General features: G+C 40.7%; 1 protein-coding gene across 2 annotated transcripts in view; it reads left to right on the top strand.

Moving 5' to 3' along the window:
• The window catches only part of CPNE3 (copine 3), a 41,353-nt gene that overhangs the window by 20,078 nt on the left and 8,116 nt on the right, over positions 1-13,159 (top strand). For both annotated transcript variants that reach the window (XM_046641872.1, XM_046641870.1), the window contains exons 7-13: positions 93-182; positions 4,147-4,245; positions 7,099-7,185; positions 7,873-7,932; positions 8,459-8,592; positions 12,295-12,349; positions 12,432-12,483. In XM_046641872.1, the coding sequence (XP_046497828.1) occupies positions 93-182; positions 4,147-4,245; positions 7,099-7,185; positions 7,873-7,932; positions 8,459-8,592; positions 12,295-12,349; positions 12,432-12,483 (577 nt within the window). The remainder of the gene's footprint in view (positions 1-92; positions 183-4,146; positions 4,246-7,098; positions 7,186-7,872; positions 7,933-8,458; positions 8,593-12,294; positions 12,350-12,431; positions 12,484-13,159) is intronic.

The following is a 13,159-nucleotide window of genomic DNA, read 5'->3' on the forward strand; positions in this document are numbered from 1 at the left end:
ACTGGTGAGAGTGTGGGCAGAATCTCGGGAAGGCAGGACCAAGATGTGAATGGAAGTTTTCCTGGCTGGTCTTTGCACCTTCATTTTTACAGGTTATTAAAAACAACCTGAATCCTGCGTGGAGGCCTTTTAAAATCTCTCTGAACTCCCTGTGCTATGGAGATATGGACAAAACTATTAAGGTAATTTGAAATTATCTATCTGTTATATATGCACATTTACACACATACTCACCTCTTTTATAAAAAGAATTGATGAGATAGTATTTAAGAAGGTAAATGATGTAGTAGATAGCTGTAGGATTGAATTTCATTTCTGTTGAGGAATACTACAATAGGAGTGTTTCTGGTGAGGAAATGGTCGGAAGGACTAGGCATGTTTGACTGGTCTGTGAACCTGAATCTTAATCAAACGCTGTGATTTTTATTTTACCCTTAATTTTTACAAATAAGATAGTCAATTTAAATCGTTCTTTTAAGAAGATTCCTTTGCTCTGCGAATAGCAACCTTTAACCACACTTCCCACACTCGGCCTGGGGCATGCCGGGCAGGTGACGGCAGCTGCCACTCTCAGGCCCGGGGCTGCCTCCTGTCCTCAGCAGCAGAGATCAGTGGCGGCGTTTGCTGCTGCTTATTTTCAGAACAAGATATAATTCATCGAAAACTTTTACACAGCTTTAGATTTAGAGTCAGGAAAGCAGAGTGGGAAGAGGAAGTGGCAGCAGATATCTAAGAATGTTTTCATTTATACCGGTTTATTACAAAATATATATTATTTTTAAGACACTTTATAACTGGAGTCACTTTACATAAAATTCCAGAGAGAAGCCTTTTCTTGTGTTCAGATGTCAGGTGGGTTTTTTGTTTGTTTGGCTTTGGTTGTTTTTCCTGGTGATTAATGTGATGAGAACAGGCAGAGTGACGGCGTGGGACAAGATTAGGTTTGGACTCTTGACTTAGGCGTTTAACCAGCTAAGGGCTCTTGGGCAGCCCGTCTGACTTCTTCACTTATGTAATAGGGAAAACAATGTCTATATTACAAAAGAAGTAAGGATTAAATTAATGAAAGTGCAAGTTTTAGAAACTGCTATACACAGTACAGATGCTGTTATTGTTGAAAACTGCTTCGTTTTGTAGATCCATAAAAACTTGTTCTCAGTTTGCAGAATACTTTAAAGATCAATGTAAGTATGATTTATGTTATATTTTGAACAGCAGTGAAAATCTAGGTAAAAAATAAACAGTTGAAAAGTAGGTTTACAAATTACTTTCTATTATATTAAATGTAGAACTTCTGCTTTTCACATTAAAAATAGTAAGTTGAAGTTTATTAGATCTGAGATGCAGGAAAGGATGGGGAAAAAATGCCTTAACCATACCTATTTGATTGTTTGTAATAATATGTTAACAATGAAACAGTGTTTCTTAAACTTTTTTTGCACACAGTGGCATGCTTGCAGGGCTATTTTGTTATAGTAAGTAAACTGATTTCCTGAAGCTTTGTCTGATGAATGTCTTCCATTCTTCAAAGTTTCTCTGTTTTAACTACACAACTTGATTTGCCACATCATCAGTGTCTTTATTTCTTTAGTTCTGTATTTCTTTGCAATGTCAGAAAGTCATACATCTGTGATTCTCTTGGTGTTTGGAACCTGCTTGGAGGTGTAGTAAAAAGTCATAAAGCAGAGAATAGAGTCAGAATCACCAGTAACTTCTTTGCTGCAGTGTGAACGTGCCAGTGGTTTCATTCTAGCATGGATTGTTATTTTCCTAAGATCAAGTGAATAAGAGAAGTAATCACGCATGCCTCCACCTTGCCTGAAATGGGAATGCCTTAGTGAATGTAGTGTTGTGTGGTGTGTGCGTTCTTTCACATATATACGTACGCACATACGTATATATGCATATATTTCAATCACAAGCGCTGCTGATACTGTGGTTTACAGCAGCCAATAGTACTGGTTTTTGAATTCTTGAGAAGAGAAATTAAGTGACACAAATCATTATATCACCTGCCTCCAGCTATAGCTGAACAGATGCCAGCATTATAAATGTCACACCTTTCTGTACCACTAAACATTTGCCTTCAACAGGGCAACAGTGAGCTTTTCCTATATATTTATTACGATAAGTTATCAGAAATTACAGTTTAAAAATATTTTCACAATTCCTGAAGTTTCAGGCAGTCTAAACATGACATTTTAGGTCTTCATTAGCTTTGTTTAAACAACATTTTGGCATTATCAAAGCTTTCTCTTGTATAAATTGGAGTTTCCTGAATGCAAATCCAAGATGTAAAGTCTTGTTTTCCAGAATTAAAAAAAACTGTTAAAAAGTGCAGTCATTAAAATATTGATTGTTTTCAGCTTTATCATAATTTTACTTCCTATAGAAAAAGATTAGTAAGAAAATTAATTTTCTTTTCCCTTGAAGAGTCAGATTTAGGGCTTTGGGTTTCAACTATATGGCAGGAGTCAAACAGTCAGAATTGCTCTGTGGCTGGAGTGCTCGCAACAAATAAAAACCCTTGTTGTTAATCAAAATTGCGATTCTGGACTTTGTTTTTATTAGTTGCTTGATTGATTTTTAGTCTTCTGAATAATAGTGAAAATATCGGTAAGGTGTGAAAGACTCCTGCTATTATAAGCACTCAGTCCGCTTCCCACGGAACTGAGTAGAGAACTAGTCACTGGGCCAGGCGAGCCTGAGCAGGTCCCGGGCGCTCCAGTGTGGTGGTTATTCCGCCTTGGTAAAGGGCACCCCACTGGCATCGTGTCAGCACAGAAAGCTTCTCAGGTACAGGCTTTGTTTTAGATTGTAGGCTCTGGAACAATTCAGAAGTGTCCAGCCCAGCCCTCCTTTCGCTGTGTCGGTTACCACTCAAGACGCACATCGTCGGCGCCGGCCGGGTGGCCCAGCGGTTAAGTGTGCAGGTTCCACTTCTCCGCGGCCCGGGGTTCGCCGGTTTGGATTCCGGCTGTGGACATGGCACTGCTTGGCAAAAGCCATGCTGTGGTAGGCATCCCACGTATAAAGTAGAGGAAGATGGGCACAGATGTTAGCTCAGGGCCAGTCTTCCTCAGCAAAAAGAGGAGGACTGGCAGTAGTTAGCTCAGGGCTAATCTTCGTCAAAAAAGAAAAAATCGTCTGAGACTGGTGAGCTCCTCTGCCTCCCTCCGGAGCCTGAGTAGACAAAGGGTGAAGGGCACGTAGTAGATGTTTGTAGAGGTGGAGTCATCTGTCCCGAAATTCTAACGTGCTATAGAGAGCTGGTTATTCAGTGATCACAGTGACCTCCTCTGCCTGCTAACAGCTCACACCACCTGAACTGTCTCGTTGCAGTGACTATTCAGGTATTCTCATGCATACTTATTCTCTGGCTTCATCTCTTGGCTTGGCACTAAACTCCATGCAAACCAAAGACCCTCAGCTCTCTTCTCTGCTTTAGGAAGGAGCGAGCATTTAGTGAGAGCCATAGCTGAGACTAAAATTCACCCTGTCTTACATGGAAACGCAGCAAATAGGACCCAGCGTGGCTACTTCCTCAGGGGGTTAAGTGCTCTTTCCTGGAGTTTTCTTTTTCATCATTGTGACCCTTAGAATAATGCACATGTGACTTCATCATATGTAACTCCTGCTGCAAGCCTAGCCTTCCAGCCTGCAGCTAATGAAATCCTTTTTCCGTAGTTCTAAATCGTCTAGAATTTAATTAGACAATGTTTAGCTGCCCGGGATGCTGACTTCCTTTCTTCCTCCAGAGGATGGCTTTTGGCCATTTTATAGTGATGACAAGGTATGGGAGTGGAGGAGAAAGGAGGCGTAATTCCGTCTTGGCTTCATCAGCGCTTATGAAGGGCGTGAAAGAGGAGCTGGAGGCTGCTTAACGTGGAATTTAAACAGTGTTTGTGTTTTTCATCTGCCTGTGATCTGTGCTAGAGCCCCATTCCGAACAGCTGAGGCCTGGAAGTGCTTCAGTATTGGTCCTCCAGGAGCTCAGTTCCCGTGTCTCCACGTGGGACTGTGTATTACACCTTTTCACTAGATTTGACTAAAAGGGCATTCCTCGGTAAGTCCCATTTATTGCAACCAATCCTTTTTAACAAAAGTACGTTGATTTTTATGCATTTTTATTATGCTTAATTCTAGGTAGAGTGCTATGATTATGACAACGATGGGTCGCATGATCTCATTGGAACCTTTCAGACCACCATGACGAAACTGAAGGAAGCCTCCAGAAACTCCCCTGTGAGCTGGTCTTTGTCATTTCCACGTACTTCACAGTTTGGCCAAATATTTATTATTTCAGCTTTTTCCTTGGTAGAGCAAATGGTTTACCATGTTTTTACTCTGTATTACATAATAGTCTGAAATCTGCGGATTTTATTTGTTTAGTAATTGGATGATCCAAAATTTACACTTGGGCTAACAGTTAACATTTGTATTTAGAGATTTGGTTTCCTTCGGCTTCAGATGACATAGATCATTTGATTGAAAATCCTGTTTTAAAGCTTCGGCCTTTCATTGGTCACAATAATTAGTATCTACAACACTAGATGATTACCCGGGCTTGAACTGTGTGCATTATGTTCCTTTGGACAGGCTCTTATCGGCTGCGTCCGGCTCCTCTCTCCGCCTCGTCCCCACCACAGGAAGCGTAAAAGCATAGTTACGGAACGGCCAGTTGTGCAGACTGAGCTGCTGTGCAACAGCGCTCATTGTGTTAAGATCGTTTGTCTGCCTTAACTGCACTCAGTTTATTATTTAGCATCCTGACGTATTTCTAAGAATGCTTCTGAACTTTCCTGTCTCCAACCAGAATGACTAAAAACTATTCCAGGGCATTTTATAAGTAAAACTTATAAGTTGCTTCCATCTTCTTTACCTTTCTAGTTGAATAAGTTGTTAGTTCTCTTTATAGCTTACTTATAACAGAATGATATGAATTGTTTGTCACCTGCTTAGAGACCCGAATAATGCTCACGTGTATAGCCTTTGCTTTGGACAATACGCACATGGGGTTTAGAGGTGAAAGGTCATGGTCAGGTGAGAAGGTCTTTTGTACTGAGTCCTGTAAAGGAAGTGGCCTAAAAGAAGACGCCGATAGTTTTAGATCAAAACTTAAATACTAAATGAATAAATAAAACTTGTGAGCCGTTTGGTTTAAATAATTGGAAGAAATGATTTTTAAACAAGCATAGTGGGACTGGAAGTTGCAGTCGGTCACGTGGAGACCTCCAGTCCTGCCCCACTCCCTGGCTGCCGAGCCCAGGCACCGGCAGGAGCCTTTACAGAACTGTGTGTGTGAAGGAGGAAAGGCCTTTCAAATCGCACCTCATGGTTGAACGGCAAAGATTGAATTGGCTTTAAGTTAACAATCTTTGAATTAAAACAGCAGCAAAATTCACCTGTAAATATTCTATTCAAAGATTTTTTTTTAAAAGGTGGAACTAATGGAAAATGCTAAAAATCTTAACACGTCAAATAAAGTAAGCTACCTAAAAGAGCTGTGAGGAGCCGTCTGGATTGTTGCTTCACTGATTCCACTTTGTCGTTATTTTCCAGTCAGTAAATGACCTGCTTTTGGAACACAGTGAGCTAAGTAAATGCGTCCTGCTGTGTGTATTATGGAAAGTTCTTCTGAGTCCAGCTAACTTGAGCCTCCCCCCACCCCGGGACAGAATGAGGCTTGTCGTGCTGCTGCAGTGACACGGTCTAGCCACGCCCGTTCTTCAGAGACGGGGCTTCGTCTCACCGTCTCTGTGTTCTCAGTGCCAGAGCAGGGCCCGCCACCTGGTACTCACTCTGCAAGAGTGTGAAGAAATCAAGTGAAGTAATGCAGCCGTTTACCAGTGAGAATGCTGTTTAATGCATCTCTGCATCTCAAATATTCGATAATTAATATTTATGATGGTGACTGAGACTCTGGCGGGATTCTGAACCATCAAGGAATTTGTTTAACATAATTTTCTTTTGTATCATTGTATCAAATATACTTTTTAATGTTTGATTCTTATAAAATTAGTAATGACTCTGTCTAAAGTACATGAGTTGCTTTCTGTTAACCAGAAGAGGTGACTTCCCAAGTATTCATTGAGTATCTCTTATTTCTTATTAGACAAGACAGAGAAAATTGGAAGGTATAATGTATAGGTGATTAGACCCTAGGTGTGAAAAAAATGAAATGAGACAATTGAGAAGAATTGAAAGTACATAACTAGGGGCCGGCGCGGTGGCGCAGCGGTTAAGTGCGCATGTTCCGCTTCGGCAGCCCAGGGTTCACCAGTTCAAATCCCGGGTGCGGGCATGGCACCGCTCGGCAAGCCATGCTGTGGTAGGCATCCCACATATACAATAGAGGAAGATGGGCATGGATGTTAGCTCAGGGCCAGTCTTCCTCAGCAAAAAGAGGAGGATTGGCAGCAGATGTTAACTCAGAGCTAATCTTCCTCCAAAAAAAAAAAAAAGTATGTAACTAAATTTTATATGGTTGTGGAAGTTTAAGGAGATGGATGGGCATCAGGGAAGACTGGAATGGTAGCTGATGTTATAGAGAAGGACCTTGACCCAGCCGTACAGATGGACAATGGATTAGAGGTGGAAAGGAAGTGCGCCCTGTTTGGGGGAAGGAGAGGGTGTGAGATCCTAGATCTGTTTCTAACGCACACTCCAGTGGACGAGATGATCTTTTCTACATGTTTTATCACAGAGCTGGGCTTCATATAGGTCTATTGTCTGATGGTAGGTTGTTTTCTTCTTTTCTAAGCAGTGTATCTTTGTTTTTTTGTCAAGTAACAACTAGGAATAATATTTTATTTCCTTTATTATAAAGGAGAAAGATTTTTGCTTGGAGCATTTGCAAGGAAATTTATAGTTAGGAAATACTTTAAAAGGCATACCAATTTAGGAATGCCTTTTGGAAATTTGCTGATAAGCGTTTCACACACTTCATATGTTGTGTGATTGTTTCAGAGTTATGTTTTGCAGCAGACCCACGTTAGCAGGTGGTTTGATTCCAAGAGAAAAAAGTCATTCGTTTAAACTCACACTGGCATTTCTAACATCGATAGTAAGAATTAACATTTTGTCTTCTTCCTACAGATTGAATTTGAATGCATAAATGAAAAAAAGAGGCAAAAGAAGAAAAGCTACAAGAATTCAGGTGTTATCAGTGTGAAACAGTGTGAGGTTAGTTGTCTTGACCATTTGTAGTGGAAGGAGACCACATTTCGAGTTCTTACATCAGTGTGATATATATCAGACAAACTCTTAAAATTAGGGCAATTGAAAATCACATGAGCATCTGGGAATCTTTCAAGTAAGTTTGCTTTCAAGGTTTGACAACTCGTAGCAAAGGACAAAGAATATTGAAGTTTTTCATTGTCTTAGGAAACGTGAGGCATCCGGGTATTTTCCTGGGGCACTAGTGCAAGTGGTCTGACCCAGTGCGTCTCTCCTGTCGTAATTTCAAGATGAGATGTTATGAGTGGAGGGAAAAAACCCAAGAGATTTCTTACAACAGACAAGTGGGGTTTTTTGTTTTTTGTTTTTTTTTAAATCTTGATTACTGTGCTCATTAAAGCCCTCAGCACATTGGACCCATTGCTAGTTTCTTAAAACTTAAAGTCAGTCTGTTTCATCTTTGGCCATTAATATTCTAATCTTAACATTGCCACAATTATCTTAAAGTAAAATCTTAGAGATGCGTGACGTGTGGGGCAGTGGCGCATTAAACTCAAGTGTGGCCACATGGTGATGTCATGTTCTGTCCAGTTTATAAACTGTTAAAAATTTAAAAATGTGTGCCAGAGAGCATTTTGTTTCTCTTGTGTCGTAGGAGAGTTTTAATTTTAACCATTTGCTGTTTGATTTTAGATTACAGTGGAATGCACATTCCTAGACTACATCATGGGAGGATGTCAGCTGAATTTTACTGTAAGTAACACACTGGATTTTTCAGAGGAGGCTGTCACCTGTTGCTTTCTTCTTCCACTTCACAGTGTTCTTTCTTTTCCTGCGAAAGCGACTTTGTGATGACATTTACACCATCTGTCGAGTGTGGCCTCCTCTGACAGGTCCCCTAGGTTCATCATGAAGCTTTTGGCTTTGCGGATAGGACCTGTTCCTTCCGGCAGAAGGCAGATGTGTATAAGCCAGTGATGATCCTGCAGTAGTTAACGTAGCAGAAAGCATTAGTCAGACAACGTACAGAATACAAGCCCTGCATCCGAAGTCACGATGTTATCATTCACGACTTAGGCGCCTAGAAAATAGGACTCGCAGGTGCTTCTGTGCTGAAGCTTTCGTTGTTAGTTGTCTGTGGAGGCACCAGAAGCACAGACATTTGTGAGGAAATGGCAGCAGTGGGCTCTGGGATGAGTGTGTCTGTCTCGAGGTTTTCCCGGACACAAGCCCAGGGTCCCTGCCTTCTCCTGGTAAGGGCTGTGATGGTTATTTGCAGGTGGGAGTGGACTTCACTGGCTCCAATGGCGACCCCAGGTCTCCTGACTCCCTTCATTACATCAGCCCCAATGGTGTCAATGAGTATCTGACTGCCATCTGGTCCGTGGGACTGGTCGTTCAAGATTATGACGCGTGAGTATGACTGACGTGTTGTTTCCTGACTCCCAGAAAGCGCTGTTCTGCTTTACCTGCCAGCCCTCTCACACAGCTGGGGGGGTAAGGCTGCTGTGGGGAGGAGCTTTCTCCTCAGATAGCTCTTATCTTCTCTTTTCTGTTTTTCTCTTTGTGACAGTCTGTGTGTTTACCTTTGACCTCTGATCTCTGGCTGTGATCAGTTGTTATGCGTGTGTATAGCTTCCTGATTAATCAGCTGACCGAGGTCAGCAAGGCTCTTGTTTCTTGGGTCTAGTTTCCTTGGGGTTTGCTGCTAGGGGTTAGGTTATCTGTGTGATTGAGTCCAGATGACACATTTTGTAAACACTATTTCTTAACATATCTGTTTTCTTGACAGTCATTGTCAAATTATTTTCTTAATGGCGACTTTGAATGACTGCCAAAGAATGACTTGACCTAATTGCTATAAAATATTTTGAATGGATTCTCAATGGATATATTTTGAATAGATTTAAATAGGTCCTCTTGAGGGCTTACTAAACAATAGAAAAAAAACATGCATTAGTAACTTTTTGTTCTGTATCTGTTAGGGCAGAGTATAAATTTTCACTTATTTTTGCCTATTATTTGATGATAAAAGCACTTACATATTGATGGAGCTTTTCATTAATCTGTTATGACGTTTAAAGAGGTGAAATTTTCAGGTAAATGCTAACGAATCTAAAGCAAAGGTGGCAATATTAGCCAATATTAGCCTAGTAGATTTTAAGGCATTAAATGTAATTAAAAAATTACTTTGTAGAACACTTTGTTATATTATCCAAAATGAAACTATAACCGTGGATATGTTTAATTACAGAGTATCAAAATATTTCAATTGAAAATAGCTAAAAATATAGTAAGAATTTCAAAGTAACACAGTTATGTTGGGGCTCATATAAAGAGTAAAAGATTTACAGGGTTACTTTCTCAGACTGCCGCCTGTAAGTTAATAACAAAAGGGTAACTAAAGAAATTTTACCATATGGAAATAAATAAATTCTTATGTAGTTCTTAGATCAAAGAGGAAGTTGAAGTGTAATAACAGACTAGAAATAAAGGGTATGGAAGACTGTGGGTGGTCCTCTCTTTATAGAGGAAAATTTCTGACCTTACCTGCTTTTATTTTTAAACAAGAGGAATTGAATATAAATGAACTAGCTTTTCAACAAAATAAAATTAAAGAATAGGAAGAAAAAGTAAAAACATAATAATAGCAGCTTCTATGTATGTGTTAGCTGTGACGTGTCAGGGACAATTTAAAGTTCTTTCTGCATGACATTTGTCTAATCTTGATACTCGCTGAGAGATGGGTCTTGTTATCATCTGCATTGCACCAATGAGGAAACTGAGGCATAGGGGTCCAGTAACTTCTCCAGGGCCCCTCAGCTGGTAACTGGAGGGGACAGGGCTCAGCCTGGGCTGTCTGGCTCCAGAGACATGCTCTCACAGCTGTGCTTCCTGTAAACACAGAAAGTGATGGCTTGCAAAGTTTTTCAAAAACCATCAAATTAATAAATTAAATGAAGAAATGATTCTTTGCAAGTTAACAAAACTTAGGCAAATGTTTGGCAACACTGACTCCCAAGAAAGAGAGAAAGCATGCATGGAATGTCAGTAATGAGACAGAGATTATAAGCTTAAATTGAGAAAACATGTAGAAGATTGTAAGTTAATACTTGGTAAAATTTTATACTATTAATTGGAAACTGTAGATTAGAGGATGATTTTTTAGGAAGCTGTAAATCCCCAAAGTTGACTCAAAGAGACAGAGAGCCGGAGTGGACCAGGAACCATGGAAGGGAAGGGACAGCTGGTCCAAGGCCATTCCTCCACAGAGGCACGGGGCCAAGAGCATCCCAGACGCAAGTTCTAGCAGACCAGTGGAGAGTGAATTCACACCTGAGAGACTCAAGTGAGCAGTGTTAGACAGTGGTGAGCATTCGGAAAGGCGGTCAGCTACAACGTAAAATAAAAAGTCAGCAACTTTTCACTAACAGCAAGTAACCAACCGAAGAAATTATAGTGGATAAAAGATGACAATTCATTATACAATAAAAAATGAGAACGAGTTTAGTAAGAGGTCTAGGATCTTTAGTGAGGGAGAAGTGCAGAATGTTACTGAGGGACAAAGAAGGAAACTTGTTTAACTGGACACACATACCACAATTCTAGATAAGCAGGTGCCACAATAATGACATAAAATGTAAAATTTCTCACTGAATTCGTCAACTGTAATCAGAATTGCAGTGAAACCATGACAAAATGATTCTTGAAACTTTCTAGAGGGTAAAATGAATCAGAATAGCCAAGAAACTTTTCAGGAAAATAAAAACAGAAATGAAGGGGAATTTGTTCTAGCAGATATTAAAACTTGCAAAGCTGATACATGACCAGTGGAACAAAGCAAGAAGCCCTGAGATAGCCCCATGCGTGTGTGTGCATTTAGTAAGTGATCCAGATGGCCTGTTAGCAGAAGGGGCTGTGACAGCTGTCAGAGTGGACAAGAGCTGGACGTGGGTCCCTGGCTCATACCTGTGTGTGTTAGGATACTGTTCTGTATAAATTAGAGTGTAGACAAAAATGCTGACATGGACACCCAGAAACAGAGTGGTTTCGGCAAAATAGAGGTTTTTTTCTCTCTCATGGTGCATGTCTAGAGGCAAGTAGGTCTGGTTGATGGGCGGTTCTGCCTTGCTCAGCGCATAGCATCCACCTCTGGGCCCAAGGCGGCTGCCGTGGGAGGAGGACACAGGACCTGCGAGCATCTGCATTCCCTCTCAGGGGCATGATTCAGACGCGGCTGACAGATCCTTCTACTCACGTTTCCTTGGCAGAACCTAGCCCTGGCCACACACGGGCGGGGCGGCTGAGAGGCTGGAGTAGAGCTGGTCTCCCGCTGGAGTGTGCTGTTATTAAAGAGGGAGGAGCGGGTTCTGTCTGCTATCCTACTCCAGACACCTTCGAGATGAATTAGAAGTTTAATATCAAAAACAAGCCTTGAAGGTTCTAGGAGAAAATGTATGTGAATTGTGTATAATCTCGCAGTGAGGAGGCCTGAAAAGCAAGACAGTGAAAGCAGAAGTCGTAAAAGAACTTTTCTCTGTTCACATTCATTAATATTAAAAATATAGAGGGAAAGATATTTTAAACAAAGTTAAAGACAGACTCCAAACCAGCAGAAATATTCCTGACATGTATGACCTAGGTGCTATCCTCAATGCAGAAAAGGACCATAAGAATTGGTACCAAAAAACCCAATAATAATAATAATAAAAATAATCAGTTGAGGTCAGTTTTTGCTGCCAGAGTTTTCTGTAAATGAGTGAAAAAACTTGTGGTTTTGGGGGCTTTATAGATTAATTGTGTATTTATTCAGTGAAATTATATACAGTATTTAAGTAGAAAGGAGTATGCTATAAAACGTGGATATAAATTCCTTTTTTATAAACGTATATGGAGAGACACTTTTCTCCTTCAATGCACAGAAACATGCTTAGAATGAGAGCTGCCAAACGTTAGCGTTGGTTCTCTTTGTGGTTATTATGGGTAATTTTTGTTTTATATTTTTCCAAGATTTTGAATCTTTAAAAAGTAAGCTTATATTGGTTTTATTGTAACTAAAGATAAAACTCTATTTTGAGAAAATGATCTTTTGCTTTTTTCAAATTTTCTTTTCAGTGATAAGATGTTTCCAGCCTTTGGTTTTGGAGCCCAGATCCCTCCCCAGTGGCAAGTAAGAGGAAATCTCCTTTTAAAGCTTTTTCTCCTGGAAAAGCAGCTTGGGCCCCATCAGTCCCTCTTTCGTCTTTTGACAGGTTTCGCACGAGTTCCCACTGAACTTTAACCCATCCAATCCCTACTGTAACGGTAAGTTAGAGAAGAAACCTGAAAGTTTTGAACTGAAAGCATGCTAGTATTTGTCACCTCTTTGTTTTTTTCTGGTGATTTAAAGCTACTCAAAATCCCTCTCCAGGTTCCTTTTTGTGACGTGTTTAGCTTTCTGTTGTGCAAAGGATAAGAATGGCACCAAGCTGGGGGTGAGAGTGGTGGCCCCAGTTCTGGGGCGGGTCTCCATTATGGTGAGGATCGCGGGCTAGATTCTTCTACGGAAGAGGCTGGAGAGAACAAGACTTCTCAGTCTTGAGAGTAGATCAATAAGAATAATCCTGTTATTTTCCCATATTGGTTGATTTCAAAATAAACCTTCAATAAAATGAGTCATTCAGTGAACAGAGTAGCTGTCGGTCTCTGCAAAGAGGTGCCCAGCATCGAATTGCTTGTTGTGCAGACAGTGCTCGGTATGCAGATGAGGTGGGCCACGGACGAGGAACTCAGCGACTGTGGCGCCTTCCTCTGTGTAGAAAGCAGGCGCAGATGCTCACCCTTCCTTTCGCTTTTTTCTTTATACCTTGAATATCGAAGCTTCCTCCTTTCCACCCCATTGAGTAGTCAACCTAAAATGCCAAATCTCCCACAAAATTATATAAGACTGAACAATTTTGAGTAGGAAAAGGAGGTAGGAGCAGAGGCATAAAATTGTAGA

The sequence above is a fragment of the Equus quagga genome, chromosome 16, assembly GCF_021613505.1.
Source record: "Equus quagga isolate Etosha38 chromosome 16, UCLA_HA_Equagga_1.0, whole genome shotgun sequence".
NCBI classification, from domain to species: Eukaryota; Metazoa; Chordata; class Mammalia; order Perissodactyla; family Equidae; genus Equus; species Equus quagga.